We start from the raw sequence: 18,883 nt of genomic DNA on the forward strand, positions 1-18,883 counted from the left end.
GGGCACAGACAAGGCTGTCTTCTGCTGCCTCTTTGTAGATGGTGGCACTGTGATACCAAGTTAATGTATGCACAGTGTACAGTAACCTATATAAATTACTCCATGTGTGCAGGTCCCCAGGCAAAACACAAGGTTGAGTTAGAATTTACAGGCATGGATAAGCAGTACTGTGCTCCTGAATGCAGCCCTCAAACTCCAGAGCATTTAATGTGGAAAGTGCCCTGGGACAAGGACCAATCTTTATGCTTTGTACACATTTTAATGGTCTGTTAATGATCAACCTCCACTCTGAGAAGATAAATTTCATGATGATATAATTCAAGCCAGATTCTTCACAGTTGTTTGAGATTATTGTAATTCTACTTTAGAAACAAATGATATATTGATGTGACATGTAATCATCTCATCATATTCTATTCACACTTCTACATCTTCCAGTCCTTGGTTGTCAGGGTTGCAGGAAAGGAAGGCAAGTTAAAACCAGAAGTAATGGATCTGGTCAGTGGTTTGTTTAGCTCAGTCTCTAATATTTACTGATACTGAAAACTTAGGGAGGAATGTAAGAAGGAGCATGTACTGCAAGCTTTTCTTCTCTATTCTGGTTTTCTAACTTCTAGCAAACTGCACATTTAGGAATTTCCAGTGCTGAAGATTGCTGACTATCCTGACTGTCATGTATGTCCATAATATATACAGACAGGACTGACCCAGAGTGTGTATGATGTTTCCTATGGCATTGTGTGATTTGGTTATGTACTGTGGGGTTTTTTCCTTCTTTTTGATTTTGTTTTTAAAGACCATTTCATTCTGTTTGCTTTTCATCTTTTTGTGTGATAATCTTAGCAGGATGCTTCTTGTGTTGCAAGTCCTAATCTACTCCTCGCTCCCCTCTTTGTGCCACCTGACATTGTGCAGATTTCTGTCATATCCTCCTTCAGTCTTCAACAGAAAATTGGATCGGTCTTTTTTTCCAGCTTTAACTTTCTTTTCTTGTAGGAGCTGTTCTCTGTGCCTTGAATAATCCAACTGAATCATTTTGTAAGTGGAAGGGAGGAATGAGCAGAACATACTCAATGTGTGGGTATATCATTGATTTATAAAGCACTATGGAATTTTCTCTTTGGTAGAGGTTTTTATTACTTTTTTTTTTTTCCTAAGAGTTTCTAATCTTCCATTGTAACATTTTGATGACACAAACAGAATTTACGACCTGAACAAACTCTTGTTTCTTATTTACCTTCTGAATATCCACTACTCTGCCTCTAGTTATTAATAGAGCTTCCTGAGAAACTGTAAGAAATCTGTTGTAGTGATTTCATAATTTTGATGTGGTATGTCTGTGTTTTCCAGAAAACATATCTTGCTTTTTTAATATAGCCTACCTCCTTAAATTTACTGTGTCACTGGTGTTAGCTCTGGTCTTCTGGTCTCACACATTCCATGCATATTTCTCAGGTGAAGCAACCTGTAATGTGCTGCTGGCGTGGACAGCACGATTTCCTTACTGACCCCCACCCCTGAGTGATTTTTCTGGGATGCCAGATGCAGTGAGCCGGAGCACCGCATCACAAAAGATTCCTCATGCATGGACTGCAGTGGAGAAGGAGTACCTTTGTGATTTACACCTTTTTAGTAGGTGGTAGATTACTAAGGTGACATGAAATTGGGCGTGCTGCTGCATTTTGCCTGGGTGCTGCTGTCTTTATGCCTGGGCAGTGCCCATTCTGATCAGACAAAAAGGTTTCTCACTTGCATGCCTCCCTCTCTCCACTCTTCCCAATGAGACTTCATAGTTCCTTGGGCACTCCTGAGTGCTGGCTGAACACCAGGACTGGGCTTTATTTACTGGCTCACACATGAGGAGGTCTGGTTCCCGGTTTTTTAGGCAGAGGTGTTCCTGGACTCTTTCTGGGGGGTTTGGGGTGGATGTGGGAGGACTTCCCTGCTTTGTGGAGCTGTGGGAAAGGCAGGGGAGGTCTGTCAGCCCTCGAAGGGCTTTGTCTGAAGTCTCATTCCGGAATAGGTGTGTTCCCTATTGAATGAAGTGTCTGCCAGAAGGCTTTGACCCATTTCAATCTTGGGTCAGGAGGTTTTCTGACAAGTCACAGGATTTGGACTAAACTCTGGGGTAAGAGAGTTCAGTCTTTGATGAAGATATACATCCGGAGCATACTTTGGCACGTGCTGCTTCCAGCAGTTTTCTTTCTTAGGAAATCTGTCCTAAACAACAACTCTGGGGAGGTGATTCTCTGAAGCAATGGTCAGTATTGCCACCATTTCAAGCCCATTTAGCCTGTAGTGAGAGGTGTGTGCTGGTGCTGCCACAGAGCCAAGAGCATGACAGAAATCTTCAAGATTAGTGGGAAGATTCAACACTGAAAACCAGTCACTTGAGAATAATTAAACAGGTACTCAGAAAATTTTTAGAAATTCTGGGTAAGTAGAAGAGACTGAATTTTGGGCTTTGATTAGGCAGAAGTGTTTTCAAAGCTAGGAGAGGCTTGAGACCCATAGCTGCTGCTTAAGTTTGATGCTAAGAGTTGTACTGTGCAAATTATAAAATTGGTATGTCCACTATGACCACTGCATGCTTCTGTGAGCACTGTGGATTTTAGAATTTTTTTCTAGCAAGGCAAAGCCATGAAAAATCTAATGAGAGGGAGACACTAGAGAGTGGCTGATGCCAGCTCGCTGTAATGTTTGGTGCTTGAAAAAAAATGTTTGAGACTGGGAAAGAGAAGCAGTAGGGTAAGGCAATATATAGATTAGATTGTTCCAGAGTACATTTGCATGGCTCTTGAACTGTCAAAGACACTTAAGCAAGGTTCTTATATCTCTAGAAACTGTAGCTGAAAAACATTTTTGAATTTCTTCATCTTTGCACCTTTACTCAGTGTTAATGGAAATAGTTGAAGTTTGAATCTTTCCATTTAAAAACATGCTTTTCTCTTTTTCACCTTTTCTCTGACTGCAGCAAGATTTTTATATTTTGTATTTTAGTCTGGATTGATGTTTTATTTATCCAGCAATTACAGGCTTTCACCTTATTTTTTCTTACACTTCTTTTTTTTTTAGGTTGAACACATCAAGTATTCTTATTTTGACTAGTTCGTGAATAAACTTGCAGTTGATGTTGCTCTTGTTGTACCTGGTAATGAAATGAACCTGTTAAATTTTCTTGGGGAAGACACTCAAATTTGGAATTACCCTAGTGAAAGATATGTATATATATATTGCTTATTTTGAGTGGTCCTTCCCGATTTGCAGGGGTTGCATTGAATGGCAATTGCCCTGATGCTGCTGCTGGGCAAACTGCTCCTTTCCCTGAAGAAAAAAGCAATGATTGTGCTCGCTCTAGTGGCAGAAGGCAGAATTGTTGTGTCACTTCATGGATCATGTGTGAGAGCACAAAAATTCTGATTTAAAGACACTTTTAAAGTGCAGTGCAAACACTTACTCCATTTAGCCTGAGCTGGAAAAAACATTAAAAAAAAGTAATTCTGTATCTGTAAATAAGCTGCAAATAAATCAATAAATCTGTAAAATAAAACCAGCTGGAAATGCTACCATTAAATCTGCCTGTTCTTATACTGACTGTCCTGGATATGTTTAACAGGAAAGATAGAGGGAGAATTCTCTTTTTCTCACTCTTTTTTTTTCCTCATTAAAATCCACACCAGCACCACCATCTTGGTATGTAGCCAAGGCAGAAAAGGATGGAGGTTGAGACATTGACAGGCTGCTTGTGCTGCTGCTAAGGTAGCTCCTAACTTGTGATTTAGTAATGAAATAATGATGTGCAATAATTTAGAATGGTCTCTCTGTCTTCTAGTCATAAATCTCCTCTGCTAGGAAGAAGAGGCAAGATGTCCTGCTTTCTCCTTGCTGGATGCTGTCCATGTTAAGTGGCTCTGCATACAGCAGGCAATTCGTGCTGCAAATGCACAACTCTTCTAGTATCCATCTGCCATCCTTTCCATCTGTGCCAGCAGCAACTCCATATAAATCCTGCAGTGCTTATGGTCACAGGAAGCATCTCCTGGATAAAGAATAGGAAAAGCTTCTGGCAAATGTACCAAATTTTTGTTTTGGTTTGGGGTTTTGTTTGTTTGTTTGTTTTAAATAGGTGAGCCGTGGGTTTTTCTTCCTGTCAGTTCTGCTACATCGAGACTTCTTTTATTGTGGAAAGGACATATACACATTTTTAACTGTGTTGCTGAGTTAACCACTCAGGAGAAATCCTGGAGAATTCCAAACCCTGGTATTACTGGAGAGGAGTTGTTACATTGTAGTCTTTTGAATGCAGGTGGCAAGTACAAATTTTCTTTTGCAGTCTTTAAGCTGCTTTGAAAAGCAAAACTGGAAACACAGATTCAAGCTCACACCTTGAAGCTTTTATACCTGCTGAATTGTGACACGAGACAAGTGTCTCATGTACTAACAACAAAGCCCTCTTTTTTTTAAAGTGACTAAATAATCCAATACTTTTGAAGTTCTCAGCACTGCAGAAGAATTATGGCGTTTATTTAAGGGTTTGAATATGTAATTAAGCATCTAATTTTATACCTGCACACTCAATAATGTTGGATTTTGCTACCAAGTTACTTCCTTTTTACGGTGTCTGCCAACTGCTGAAGTATGCATTAGTGCATTGACATATTAATGCATTTTAGTAATGGAGGTACCTGATCAAGCAGCAGCCAAATGACCACAAAATAAATGTCTGAGTTGAAATCAGAACCTGCCATAAACAACAGAAAACTGCTTGACTTTATCTTGCACTGACATCCCTATTCCCATCTGACTGGAAAAACTGGACCCATTGGTGGAGCCCTTATAGTCTTAGGACCCAGCATCCCCTCTCATCCATTTCCACATGAATGCATTATTTTCTTGGGCTTTCTTCATGCCTTTCCCTCCCCCTTTCTTGGGCTCATTTTTTCCAGAGTAGTAGTATGTTCCTGTAATTCTAATTAAGCATATTCTGACTTGCTCATAATTTAAAACCAAATACTTAGCTATTACTAATACACTCTAGCCTACCTGGTCATAGTGAGAAAGAGACCTTCCCAGTTCCTGGGTGGAGCCTTCTGCCTTGTCTTAGAGCTGACCTGGAGCAGGGAAGGTGTCTGTGCACCATCTGTGCTCACTGAATTACTGCAGGCACTCCCCAGCTGTTGCTGATGTTGGCTTCCCAGTATTGCTTGCCTGTCACTCACTTGCCAGATTCTCTATGCTGGATGCTCATTGAGGTGACATGTGAATACAGTCCACTTTTTCCCAGTGGGGAGGTGTGATACCAAACCAGTAGGAGAAGTGGCATTCTCAGCTCCAGCAGATACAGCAGTGTCACCCAGTTTGTACTGATCTGTTGAACAGCAAAGCTGTCATGTAAGGGGCAGTCAGAAAATTACAAGGCAGGCATTTAACACCAGAGAAACAATCTCGGTATTTAGCATGCTGAGAATACCAGCTAATCACGGAAGGCTTGTCTAGATGTCTGGATTCCTTTGGCTCCTGAGGTATTTTGTAGATGCTGACGGCCAGTGTGAACTTTAAATCAATTTATTGCATATGTTTACATATGCAGTGAAACCATTTGCCATATCATTTAACTACACGGAGTGAATTGTTGACCATGAGCTGATCTGACCTTTTCAGATCTAATCAAGAAGTCTGAAATATTATTTTAGCCTGTCAGCTCCAGTAATATGCTGTAAGAGTATCTGGATCTAACTGAAAATGTCAAATGTGCTCTAATATGCAACCCATCAAAGTTACGATGCAGGAACCAGTTAAGAATATAAATCTGTAACATCTGTGGTGCATCTCAATTGCCTGGGTGAGTTGTTCTGCCATTGATACAAGCCAGCTAAAAACATAGGCTAAAAGCAATTCTTCAGAATACACATGAGGTGTACAGCCACCTAAATATTAAAATGATCTTGGAAGAGGGGTGATGACTCCAGGTTAGAATACTACTGGAAAAAACAGGGCCCAGCATGAATACTTGTGTTCTAGGGAATGTCTTGCTAGCTCTAGTGTGTGGTTACATAAGATTAGTGGTCTTGTGCAACCTCAGAATTTTCCTTTTTAATTTTAATAATTTGCCACTTGTGAAGATTTTGCTCTTTCAAATAATAATCCATTATATAAACTGAGGTATCCTTATCAATCTTACTGCATTTAGTACAAATTTTTCATAGTCCTGTGCATTTCATGAGAAATCTACTTCTATATTTAAAAGTGTTCTAAACACCAACACTTATAAGAGTATTTAATGATTAAATTTTAAATTTTTTTTTCCTCACATTCAAAATAGGTTCTGTTCTTGGTATTTTATAAGATACTCAGACCTAGGATAAATCTGCCTTTAATAATTATTTATCAAGCACGAGATCAATTGTTTATCTGTATAATTTCTGGATGATGAATTTAAATTTGGATTCAAGTGTATGGGTGTAATGAAAAACAACTTTGTATCCTATGAAAATGGTAATTTTTTTTAGCTAAACAGTCTATCAAAATGGTTTAGCCTTAAAACGCTTGTTACACTAAATTTGAGTTGCTTTTTATCTGATTGTGGGTAGTTCTTGCAATTTGAGGTGCTATTAACTGAATTGCTACTATTAGTAAAACGTTGTTGGAAGTAGAATTAAAATGAACTATGGGAAGCATTGCTGAACCGGTAACTTTGCATTGTAAATAGTGTGTTTTAAAGGCTCCACTTAACCCTGTTTGAGCTGTTCTTGCTTGGCAATGCTGCCCTCCCCTGGAATGCTGCGAAAAGCAGGATTTTTTTATTCCAGTTCTAGAGCTTCCTGTTGGAGAGAAATCGGTGTATTGGTAAAAACGTTGGGAGGAAAATGCTCTTAAACAGACCATTGTATGCCTTCTCTCTTAAGAGAGAAAAGCAAACTCCAAACAAACCATAAAACAGACATTAGTACAGGGCTTTTATGTATGCATGATGTACACGTAGATGAATGTACAAATAACATATATCTAATCTACTGTCAATACATGGTAGAGGGCTGAATTAAGTTTGTGTGGCAGTTTGGAGGATGAATTGAAGACAAACAGATACAAGGTGGTAGGAGGACCAATGACAAGAAGCTTTTCTATAACAGTATAGTTTTGTATTGTAAACATGAATGATAAATCTCAAAACATTATATGTATGTTCAGTTCTGCAAATGTAAATGTAAATGTGACCATGGCCAGCAGCTTGCATGGGAATAGGATTGGCTCTTGTGCAAATGAAGCTGTAGCAAAACCATCATCTGCTGTCAGGGTGTGTTGATGACAAAGATGTCACCACCAGCTCAGGAAGTCCCTTCACTGCACAGTCCTGAGGGCTGAAGAAGGTAGTCCAAGGAAATATTGCTGTTGATGATCTGTTCTTTAATGTATTTCCTCAGGTGTCTGGTACTAACTGCTGCTGGAGATAGAATATTGGGGTAGAAGGTACTTTAGGCTGTCCAGCTGTGGCTCTTGTGTGTTAAATGCGCTGCTATTTGCTTTAATTTTGTAATCCTTCCATTTCTCACTGCTAGATAATTTCACCATAGTGCAGATAGAGCAGAAAGAGTTAAACCTTGTTGCAAATACAGGAATTTTAGTTCCCACATTTGAGTCTAATAAAGTGTGTGGAATGAGCTTTGCTTTTTTGTTTGTTTGTTTGTTTGTTTTTAAGGTATAAAATGCCACTTTCATTTTATGGTAAAGATTTTTCTTATTGCTGGGCAACTTGAAAAACACACTTTTTTTTCCTGTGTCATATGACTTACATTTTGCTTGCTCCTCATTCCTTTTAATGCATTGGAGATCACCTAGCATTGGAGAAAACTGGAGAGAGTATGTTAAAACCTCTGGTTTGTGTATTTCTTTGTGTCTTAGATCTGAACAGACTGCCACATCAGGAGGGAGGTTTTTCTCCCACTGGTTTGCTTGAGAACTTTGCTTGAGTGTGAGTCCTTGTCTACTACTTAGGGTCAAGTCACCTGGGAGATGTTTTAAGAGCTGTGGAATATAATGACATTCCCAATCTGACTTGCTCTTCTCCAGTTACAGTTGAATGTTGTAGTGGTGTTGATACTTTACTACAGCCTTTTACAGCAGGGTCTAGGAGTTGTTCTGTGTCTGTGGTGCCTGCCAATCCACAGAGCAGCTGTGGGCCATTCTGAGCTCCACTCCAACTAGTAAGTGACCTGTGACTGTGGCAGGTAGAACCTGAAGATCCCAGTGGTCTTTCACAGGCTGTTGTTTCTAAAGTGACATTGCTGGCAGGAAAACAGCAGCATTTGCCTTCATGCATCAGCAAGAAAGTTACAATAATCAATCCTTTTGGGAGCTAGCTGTAAAACCACTGCAAGTATGGCTCCAAAGTAGTTAAAGGTTGGGCTAAATCAACAGATAAGATGCCTTTCCCTTTGTGACACCCTGCTACAGCAATACCAGTTTTATATGTTCTTTTTTGTTAGATCAGTATTTTGCCAGTGCAGCATCCCCATTCAGGTCATCAAATGGTTCATGTGAACAGCAGTCTGAGGTCTAGAACTGTGACAGTTTTCTTTCTTCCCCATAACTTTTGCAGGTGCTGGGGCTGCTGGTGTGGACCCTGATTGCTGGAACAGAATACTTTCTCTATCCAGCCTTTGGCTGGGTGATGTTTGTAGCTGTGTTTTACTGGGTTCTCACCGTCTTCTTTCTGATCATCTACATGACAATGACCTACACCAGGATCCCCCAGGTGCCATGGACCATGGTGGTAAATATACCCACTCTTTGTTGTTCCAGCTTTGCTGGGTTTTGAAGAGAATAAAATATTGGTGCATTCTACATGTATATTTTACCAACTCTACTTGTACTCTTTGCAGATTTTTCCCTGATTACTGTGTGGCTGCAGTGTTTAACTTTCAAACTACCCAGACACATTCAAAGCACTTTTTCTGTGATGTTTCACCATTTTGTTCAGCCATTGATGTAGTGACTTGATTTTTAATGTGTGTGTGACTGATACTTATGCACAGTGACCTCTTTTTCTCTCTGTAGTGGTTATGTCCCATGAAGAATGAGTCTGTTGCTGCCTCTGAGGTAACAGACTTGGCCATATGGCTTAAACAGCAGAAATCCCTACTGGAATCAACACTATGCATTAGAAGCAGGACTTGGGCTCTTAAAACATGAGTCTTCCTCTGCTGAAGTTAAAGCAAGGATAGTTCAGAGGTAGCAACACTCTGACAATCCATATGTAGTCTACTGTGAAAATGGTGCTGAAAATTATTTATATGTAAAATATGTACCATGTAAAGGATGTACCATGTAATCCTTTGCTTTGAGCTCAAGAGTTAAAGCAAATCAGATAAACAGCAACTGTAATTACAGAAAAAATTCACAGGCACTTAAAATGCAGATCCAGTTTTTATGGTTTGAGCAAACCTGGCCAGCTCTAACTCTCAACAGTATATTTTTACCTCATTTGCATAACAGCCTGGTCTTTGGGACAGTAGATCCTAAAAGTCATTGTCATTTCAGCCAACTGGCTATTTGTGACCCATCTAAGAATCACTATAAATTTCATCTTTACATTTGTTGGATACAGTGAGATACTGTTATTTTTTATTTTTTTTTAAACAGCTAAATATCATTGACTAGGATTCTGTTATTTCTATGATGAAATGTATTTGACTTCTGTGTTGCTAACAGCCTGTTATCAGCTATATTGTGCATGTGACTAAAATTGAATACTAGAATACTCTCCTCTTTTAGTGTTCCCATTTGCTGCAGCAATAAATAGCCAGCTATAGCAATTACTAATAAGAACAACCAGGATTATGTTCAGATAGCTTCTCTATTTTCGAGTTTCATAACCAGCAATTACCATTAAGGCTGTAACACTGCTATAGAAATGTTGGATTATTTCAATTACAGCAGTAATGTATCTGGGTATATTTAAAGGTGTGTTTTTTTTTTTTTTTTTCCATTGCATTACATGTAAGTAAAGTACATTCAAAGGGAAAGCATCTTTATATCCATTTGAATAAAGCTTTGGTCATTACCCTTCTTTCATCTGTTGAATGCTATTATGAGGCAACTGCACATAAATGAGTTGCCCCTGATCTATGTGGCAGACAAACTGGAATATTTGATTTGTTTCTATTTCATATCGAGTATATTTCTTGCTCTGAGTTCCAAACAAATGTAAGTCCAAAAGGTAGTCTCCTTTTATATAAAAGGGTCATTTAAAGAGAAAATAAATACAAAACAAATAAAAGATGCTTGTGTTCCAGCTTGTTTTGCCCTAAGGTATTAAAAGAGCTTTTGGGAACAGCCCTTGAACTGGTCCTTTGCTGCTCCTGTATGGCCAAGAGCAACGTTGAGTCTCTTTTCAGAGAGGTGCTTTTAAAGTCTTTGTTAGAAAGAGCATGACACACACCTTTTTGAGGGAGTTCACACCCACCTTTACCCTATTCTCTGAAGAATCCTGAATTTCAGTATCTGCCAGTTATTGCTGTGCTTCCTTAGGTGACAGTTAGCTCAAACTGCTCCTATTGTACACAGTATCCAAAATTACATCTGGACATCTCTGTCATAAATTCACTTTTTGCAGGTTAAGCACATTACCAAATTGCTTCAGATGCAGTTACTTTTACTGCAAATTAACCCAAAAGATGTGCTTCAAAACTGACTCTCCTTCATCGTGCAAGTTTTTTGCTAAAACAATCAATGGAAGCTTTTAAAATCTGGTGAATTTGAATTTAAGAAGCAGATGGTAATTTAGCATGAACCATTTGGTTTGAGTAATATATTGGCAGCAAAGGCCCAATCAGCTTGCACTGCATTCCATCTTCCCCAACAGTGTTATTTCCCAGAGCAGCACTTTGCAGAAATTATGTGCTTTTCTCTTTTTTCTACATGACAAGATATTGCAGGGATTTGTAGCTTTCCAGGGTAATTGAGTCTTTTTGGAATGGGAAATCTGAAAATAACAACAAATATTCTAGGTAATCAAGTTTGGGGTTTCTAAATCAGTGCTTTACAGAAGTTCACCAGAACCTGCCAATTGTTGGCATCTCATCCTAAAATTGACAATTTGATATTTTATTGCTGTACTGCCCAGATAAAACAAGGGGAGAGATCTGTGGATAGATATAGTACCTTTTATTAGACAAGCTGATATAGGTGAGATGAACCCCCACTCATTTGTAAGTGTGTGAATCAAATCTCAAGTGCCAGTCCCTGGACTCCATCTGAGTGCTGAGGCACTGCCCAGCCCAGTTCCCTGGGAAGGGATGGATGGAAGGATAGAAGGATGGTGGATATTTTCCACTGTTCCTTCTTAACTTCTCTTCTTGAGCTGCAGCTTTTTTTATATTTTGCCAAAGCTGGTTAAAAGTGAATTAAATTGTGGGTAATTGGCATAAATTCCTAGCATCCACTGGGTCACACAGTGGGGATTAGTAAGTTGGAGTTGCACCAGCTTGGCAATATTTAGGCAACTAGAGCAACAGAGTTAGGGGTTATATTTGTGTGACAGTCTGGAGTGAGAAACTGGGGTCAGAAGCTGAAAGGAGCTGATTATGTACATGAGGAAACCAGGTCTATATTGAGTTACCCATTCCTGCAATTATAACTAGATGCAAAGCATATCAGAGGCATTCCACTTAAACATGGCACCAAATTTGTATGCCTTAGACAAGTAGCAGAGTAGAGTTTAAAAGGATTTAACTTTTCTTTTTTCAAGAAGAAACTTCCATGGCCAAGTAGTAAAAAAGCAAAGGACAAAGTTTCATACATACATTTTTCATCTTCTTAGACATCTGTTCTCTCTTCCTTTCCTGTTCTCTCTCACATGCAAATACCAAACAAACTTTTTGTTTGCTCTCTGTAGGGTTATGTGAGATCATTGTTATCTGCTTTGCTTCTTTCTTAGTAATAAATATAAGTACCCTGAGACATTAACTTTGCCTCTTGAAAGAGAAAATGCATTATCTGCCATGACTACATGATGACCCATGTAGTCCAGTCAGACTCTTCTCCTACTTGGATTTACCTGCTTCTTTCTCCACTTAAAAACAGGCAGAAGTGAAAGGTACTGAGAGATGGAAGAATACAGCTGAGAAAAAAAGTCACTCTCTTTATGTCCTTCAGTAGTGTAGAAGACAAAGTTTTGGAAGCTTTATAAATACTCTCCATATGCCAGGAGTTGTTGGTTCCTATCTTTGTGTAGGTTAGAAGTGTAATCGAAGTGCAGTTTGGTCTTGTTTCTTTGTTTGTTTTTTATCATGTAGAGTCATATTCTTACTGCCTAACTCTTCGATTGTGGTAACCAAACTGAGTCCTTACTTTCACTTCTGGAAAATCACGGCACACCGACTTAAGGACTTTTCTGGATTTAGTGTGATGGACAGAACAGTTTGTCCAAAATATCGTTCAACGTTTATGGATTTTCAAAGCAGTTAAATCTTAATCTTACAGATAGAAACATTGAAGAGGGCAAAAAGTTAAAAATGTTAGTTAAGAATGACATTTCTGGTGTACACTGCATGTGTTCACTGTATTTCAGAAGAAAGTTTTGTAATGCTGGAAAATGAATGCCTGTTCATATTAATGATGTATGTTTGTCTTTTCAACAGGGTTTGTGTTTTAATGGAAGTGCCTTTGTTTTGTATCTCATTGCTGCCATTGTAGATGCATCTTCAGTTACCAAAGATCTGGACAATCACAATTACAACAGCTGGGCAGCTTCTTCAGTGAGTTCAATTTTTGTTTAAATCAATTCTACATCCAGTAAAGTTATAGCAAATGAAAACTCGTTGGAAGTATGGGTTGAAGTTGCAGGTGTTCTGCATTTTGAAAAGCTGCAGAGTAATAGGGGTCACATGCAAAACCTATAAGTAGCTGCAATTTAGTTCATAGTTTTTAGAGGTGACTAGAAATTTCACCAGGAGATGATGGTCACATCAGAAAAGGCAGTAATGTTTTTAAGATCACACTGATTTCCTCCTCCCTTGCCCCCATTTATAACCAGCTCTCTGGCTGAGGTCAGAGCCTGCACATCAGAACAGACAAAAAAAGTTTGTGTGAGCATTGAGTCACCCCAATGCACCTGGACAACTTCAAAAGCAGTTTAAACTAACTCAGCTAACTTTGCATACTTATGCACAAGATGCATTCAGCTTCCTGTGGCCTGAGCTATTGTTCACACTGTCCACACAGCACCTTGGAGAAAGCCCTGGAATGGTATTGCTGTTTCCACACTGATCTTCCTGTTACAGCTTCAACTTTTAATAATCTTTCCTTTGAGTTGCAAGGGCAACATGTGAAAAATCATGTAACATGATTAAATCACTAATTAGTCTGACATTACTATCTTAGTGCTTAGATTTAGAAATCCAAAACAGTCAAAGTGGACAAAAAATAACTTAAAACAAAAAAGGAATAGAAATCAGCCTAACTTTTTGAGATAGGTAAACACATTCCCTAGCAAAGTGAAGGGAGTTGTAGAAGAATTTATTTCATGTTGTGGCAACAGGAGTCAAATTCAATTGTATACAGGAATTCCAAATTAGTGAGTGTTCATGCTTCTGCAGTTGTCCTACTGACTATTCACAAATCCTGTCTGAAGCTTTTTTTGTATGGCCATGAACACAGGAACTATGAGCACCTGCTCTGTTTTTGTCCTGGGAATTTGATCATTAAATCCCTGTCATTTCAGTGGTGTTCAGGGTCTTCTCTTGGCAGTTTGTAACTACAGATCTGTTACTCAGCCACTGCAGCTGACAGGAACTTGCTTGCTGCTAGATAAAGCTTCCATGCTGATTCAGGTTTTATGCAAAATGCATGACTGCTCAGTGTCTCATGGGAGGTTTGGATTCTCTTCTAATACTTCCTAATAATGTTTATCTAACACAGTGTCTAAATAAACTATTAAATGTGGATTCTTGCTTTCAAAATCCATTAAGGGTTTCAGGGATAGAGGATTTAGCAAATCATCTATCCCCAGTAGTCATTCTGTTAGAAAGATTTTAGATGGAGCTTTTATTTAATAAGAAACAAAATCATTGGGAAAAGAAGAATGCTCCAGTATTTTATTGTAATAAGATTTTACATCACTATCTACAGTTTTTTGGAGTTAGAGATTAAATTAGCATTAGACAATGCTCACCAAGAGCCCCCTGTTAAAAGGCTTAGATTTCTGCCTGGATGCTCAGCATGTGAGCATCACAGTGCCTACTGTGCTCAGCAGTGCCTACCCATGCCAATGATGGCATATAAGCCAGGAACAACTGTAGAATCATAAAATATTTTTAGGCTGGAAGGGACTTCTTGGAAGCCATCTGGCCCAACTCTCTCCACTCCTACAGCTGGGCTAACTCATATCAGCTTACCAGGGCCTTGTCCACTTGAATTTGAGTATTTCCAAATATGGCCATTCCACAATGCCTGTGTTTGATTACTCACACTGTGTGCTGGGTTTTTTTTTTCCCTAATATCTAATTGAAATTTCCTGCCTATAACTTGTGTTTGGTTCCTTCTTGTCCTATAATTGCTCAGCTCTTAGAAAAGTGGTGTTAATCTTATTTGCAGTGACAGCTTTACTTGATTCAGTTACTAGCATAAAACATTCTGGTATTTTCTTTAAGACCATGTTGAATATTGTCTGTTTTGAACAACATGCAGTGATTAACAGGAACTTAAGCACTAGTGCTGAATTGGACTTAATCAGTACAAGTGAAATAAACCTAGCCTGCTATAGAAGGCTTATAATGGTATCAATTTCTGACAATGTAGTAATATGACAGCATGGTTGCTGTCACTGAGGAATACCTTTATCCATCAGTAGAGGACCTCTGAAATTGGTAAGCTAATCAGCAGTGCTGTTTGAGAACATGTCTGGGCCTGCATTTAAATCCAAGCTTTCTCTGTAAGCAAACAGATGCATTGTGAGCCGTGCTGGGGTACAGATGGGCTGTGAGCAATATCTGAAACACAGCAGCAGGGCAGGAGTGCTAGCTTGAGCTCACATTGTCCATATAATGAGGAATTTATTTAAAAAGTTGAAATATGTCATGTTTTGTCTGCTCCAAGCCCATATTTCTAGGCATAGTGTAAGCTTACTTTTACACAGTGCTGGCTGTGATGGCCACACAAGCGCAAGGTGAGAGTGTGCCATTTTTTCTCAGCTCGCTATTTTCCTTTTTCCCAAGTCCCATAACTATTTTTTTTTGCCTTAGAAATTACAATACTTTCAAATATCTTTATTTCCTAATCTGTTTTTTCCTCTCTCTCAACAGTTCTTTGCCTTTGTGGTTACCTCCTGCTATGCTGGAAATACGTATTTCAGCTTTATATCCTGGCGATCACGAACTTTGCAGTAAATACTTTGTTAAAGTGAATCCTGTTGTGTAAAGTACCTTGAGGATTATTCAATTTTGATAAAAGCTCGGAAGAGGGGTGAGGTATTTTTGAACATTTCTCCTAGAATTGACATGATATAAACTGAGATCAATGGATTATTTATAATAATGCCACCTTTAGAGACATTTTTAACCTGACTTTGTACTATATAATAAAATTTCATACTGCTTCTTTTAAAATCAACATAGTATTTTTCTAGACATTGTATAGTTATTACTACTAGACCTTTAAAAAATCTTACTCAATGTGCCACTTATGTAAATGTAACTTTTTAAATGTTACAGTTATACTTTTGATACTGAAGGCTACCAAAACTAAGATTGATATTGTATCATTATTATGTATGAAAAAGTGACATTGTGCATAAAAAAAAAACACCTGAAAGTTTAAAAAATAAATAAATAAATGATCCAACTGTACATGTTTTGTAAACTGAGAGTAGAAGCTTGCTTTTTTAAATTTCTTTTTCAGAGTACAATAGATACTACCAAGAATTCTGATGATCCTGTCGGTGTGCATAGTGTAACAGCTTCTCAGATCACGAGGTTGCTTTTGGTTACTGTAGGTCTGAAGCTCAGGTCTGAAGCTGAAGAAATGCTGTTCCTGGAACACATTATCTTAACAGGTTTCTCAGATCCAACAGGCTCCAAAGCAGGAGCCCAGACAACACCCCCTTAGTGCTCAGTGCTCAGCCTGCTGAGGGCATCACAAATCTCTGGCTGAAGGTAACAAACACTTCTTGTTTCTCAGCAGACTCTGGTTGTTTGGGTTTTCTTCTCCTCAGATTAGGCCATTTCTCTCTCTTATTAAAATCTGGGCTTCTAAATCCTATTAAATGATACAGAGATTAAATCCACAGCAGAATTGTCAAGACACCAGTTCTACAAGAAAGGAATTTCCTCCCTCCTTTCCTGTCTACTGGCATCATCTGCAACTTGTTAGTTTAACAAATGAAGTTGGTACTCCTATTTAAATAACTTTGAATCAAGCAGAAGTATGACAGAATATGACTTTCAAAACAGATACCTTTGAAAATTACTTTCAAATACAAATTACCTAAGGATTTTTTTCCAGAAATTACATGGTGAGTGAAAGGTTGTGATTATTTTATGATGTTATTTAAAGCTTTCCTCATTTAAAACTACTGGTGAACCTTTTATTCTTGGATTAAGAAGGTTTGGATTCCCTTCTAGTCTTCAAAAGCTTATTTAGTTGATAATATATGGCAGCAGAGAAACCTTACTGCTTAAAAAAATCTTCTTTATTTCTCCTTGTAAATAAATGGTGTGTGGTTACTTACATATGTGCCTTGCAGAAGATTTATCAGCAGACAGCTAATTCCCTTCTTGATCACATGCTTTTTTCCTTGATTATCTGTCAGTCATAAGATTTCAGTGTAAGGGAAGCCAAGATATTATTTAAAAACCTATACTTGTCTACAAATTGCATTTGGCCTACACAACATGGGTCAGGCTGTCTGCTGCTTGCTAAATTTATCCAGTTGTGAGAAGGAAGAATGGCTACCAACTCTGCATTTTATCTACACAGATAAAATGTGTCATTAAAATCCTGTATGCTCTTTTCCATCGCTGGGAATAAAAAGAATCAAAGGCATTGAAATGATCCAAGTGCCAACTGATAAAGTGTGACTTTATCACTCACACTGTTAGAAATATAGCCAAAATTAAAGTTTCATCAGTGACTTCTCATCAGTCAAAAAGCTTCAGTAGTGATAGAAATTCTTTCTTAATTGATATTTGATGTATCTATTTCAACTCCAAAGGATGTGACTATGTTTGCACAAACATTTCAAGATTTTGTAGTAACTGCAGTGGTTTGGTCTAAACTCATAACCCAGACCTCATTTGTGGACAGAGGCAGTAAGAGGAATAGAGCTAAGAGGAGGTTCTGATTCGTCCAGTTTACTTAAAACTGTCATGGCAACTGTGTGTTACATGTCAGAGTTGCCCTTTAATGTAAGATAAAACCAGATAAGGAGTGAGTCTGGAAAAATATCTACATGCTCTCTGAGACTTCAGTGCTGATCCTCGAGGGAAGATTTGCAGAATGACTTCTGAAGACAAATCTGTGAGTTGAACCCTTAATTCTGAATTTAAAAAAAATTACATACTAGGCAAAAATTTGCTTTGTACTTGGCCTTGGTTTTTTTTATTCTTTTCTTCACAAACCATAACTTACCTTCCTTGCTCTGTCCTTTCGCAAAGATAATTATCTTACTTCCCATGCTCTTTTTCATCTGTTGCCCAGGTACCAACTGTCTTATTTTTGAAATGCTCTGAATATCTAGTTAAAATTGGAGGAGTCAGCACAAGCTGACCATTCCTTTTGGAATTTGCTTCTCCAGTTTCAGGCCTGAAGAAAGGCATAAGCACCCAAAAGATTATCTTCCAATTCACTAGTCTTAAATATTGATTTAGAAAGTATGAGTTAAAATGCATTTGTATATTCTAATATTGATAAAGAAGATAAGCTAGCTGTGGTTTATCATATAACAATTAAAACATGGTTTGTATCTGCTGTAGGTTATAACTTGTAAGATTGAAAGAAGCCTTAAAAGAACAACTAGTAAGTGAAGTCATTACTGAAATGCTTAATACAGGTATTTAGAAGAATAAACAAACTGCTAATAAACTTGCAAAATGAAGGTGTTTGACTTATAACTAACTTGTTTCAGACAAAGTCTCTGAAAAATCTAAGTCACATACATAAGGGTACTTGATGTCAACTTATGGCCATTAATTTTCATTTATTAAGGAGTTGTCAGCACCTTTTTTCATCCTCATACACAATGCCCCTAACAAGACAAAGTAAAGAGCATGAAAACTAATAAAAACTTCAAATGCAGTAGAGTTAGGTTGACTTTGTCCCAGTGCTTCACAGAAGATGCCTGTATTGCTGGGTAGAAAATATGTCTTTTATTCTACTGGTATTAATTTAAAGTTATTTCTGTTTCACTGCCCTGAACTCAGATCAGCAGGGTCCCAGTCACACACACACATTTTCAAAAGAAATAGAGAACTAAAGAAGCTGAACCAGCAGGTAGAACTGCGTATTTCTAAATAGGAAGTGAAGAAGTTACTGGAATCTTCCTCCACAGGGCTTATAGAAACCTGTAGCCATGCATGCTTCCGAATGGGAACTGTAAGGAGAAAAAAAACCAAACAGCTGTTTAAAAGTGGAACAAATTTTTCTTTTATTTCTCTGCAGCTAGCATTTTACTCTTGTGGCAGTAGCCAGTGTTGTAGCTTTGATATCTAGTGACATGAGATAAAATGTGGTGGGACCACATTTAAAAGGTAATACCTTTTACTGCTACCACAAGATGGCTTAACAGAAGTCCAGAACTATGTACTGCTTAATCTAATGAGGACCATTGCCCACATTTTGCTTCAAGTAAATTGCTTATGCTGGGGCCTTATGTGTGTTGGGGGTCATCTGG

General features: G+C 38.2%; 1 protein-coding gene across 1 annotated transcript in view; it reads left to right on the forward strand.

Moving 5' to 3' along the window:
• CMTM8 (CKLF like MARVEL transmembrane domain containing 8) overlaps positions 1 to 15,855 on the forward strand; it is a 34,728-nt gene extending 18,873 nt beyond the window's left edge. Inside the window, exons 2-4 of the mRNA XM_058035584.1 lie at positions 8,597 to 8,770; positions 12,639 to 12,755; positions 15,300 to 15,855. Of these exons, the coding sequence (XP_057891567.1) occupies positions 8,597 to 8,770; positions 12,639 to 12,755; positions 15,300 to 15,383 (375 nt within the window). The 3' untranslated portion in view covers positions 15,384 to 15,855. The remainder of the gene's footprint in view (positions 1 to 8,596; positions 8,771 to 12,638; positions 12,756 to 15,299) is intronic.
• The last annotated feature ends 3,028 nt before the right edge of the window (positions 15,856 to 18,883 follow it).

This window comes from Melospiza georgiana, chromosome 1 (assembly GCF_028018845.1).
Source record: "Melospiza georgiana isolate bMelGeo1 chromosome 1, bMelGeo1.pri, whole genome shotgun sequence".
Taxonomy (NCBI): Eukaryota; Metazoa; Chordata; class Aves; order Passeriformes; family Passerellidae; genus Melospiza; species Melospiza georgiana.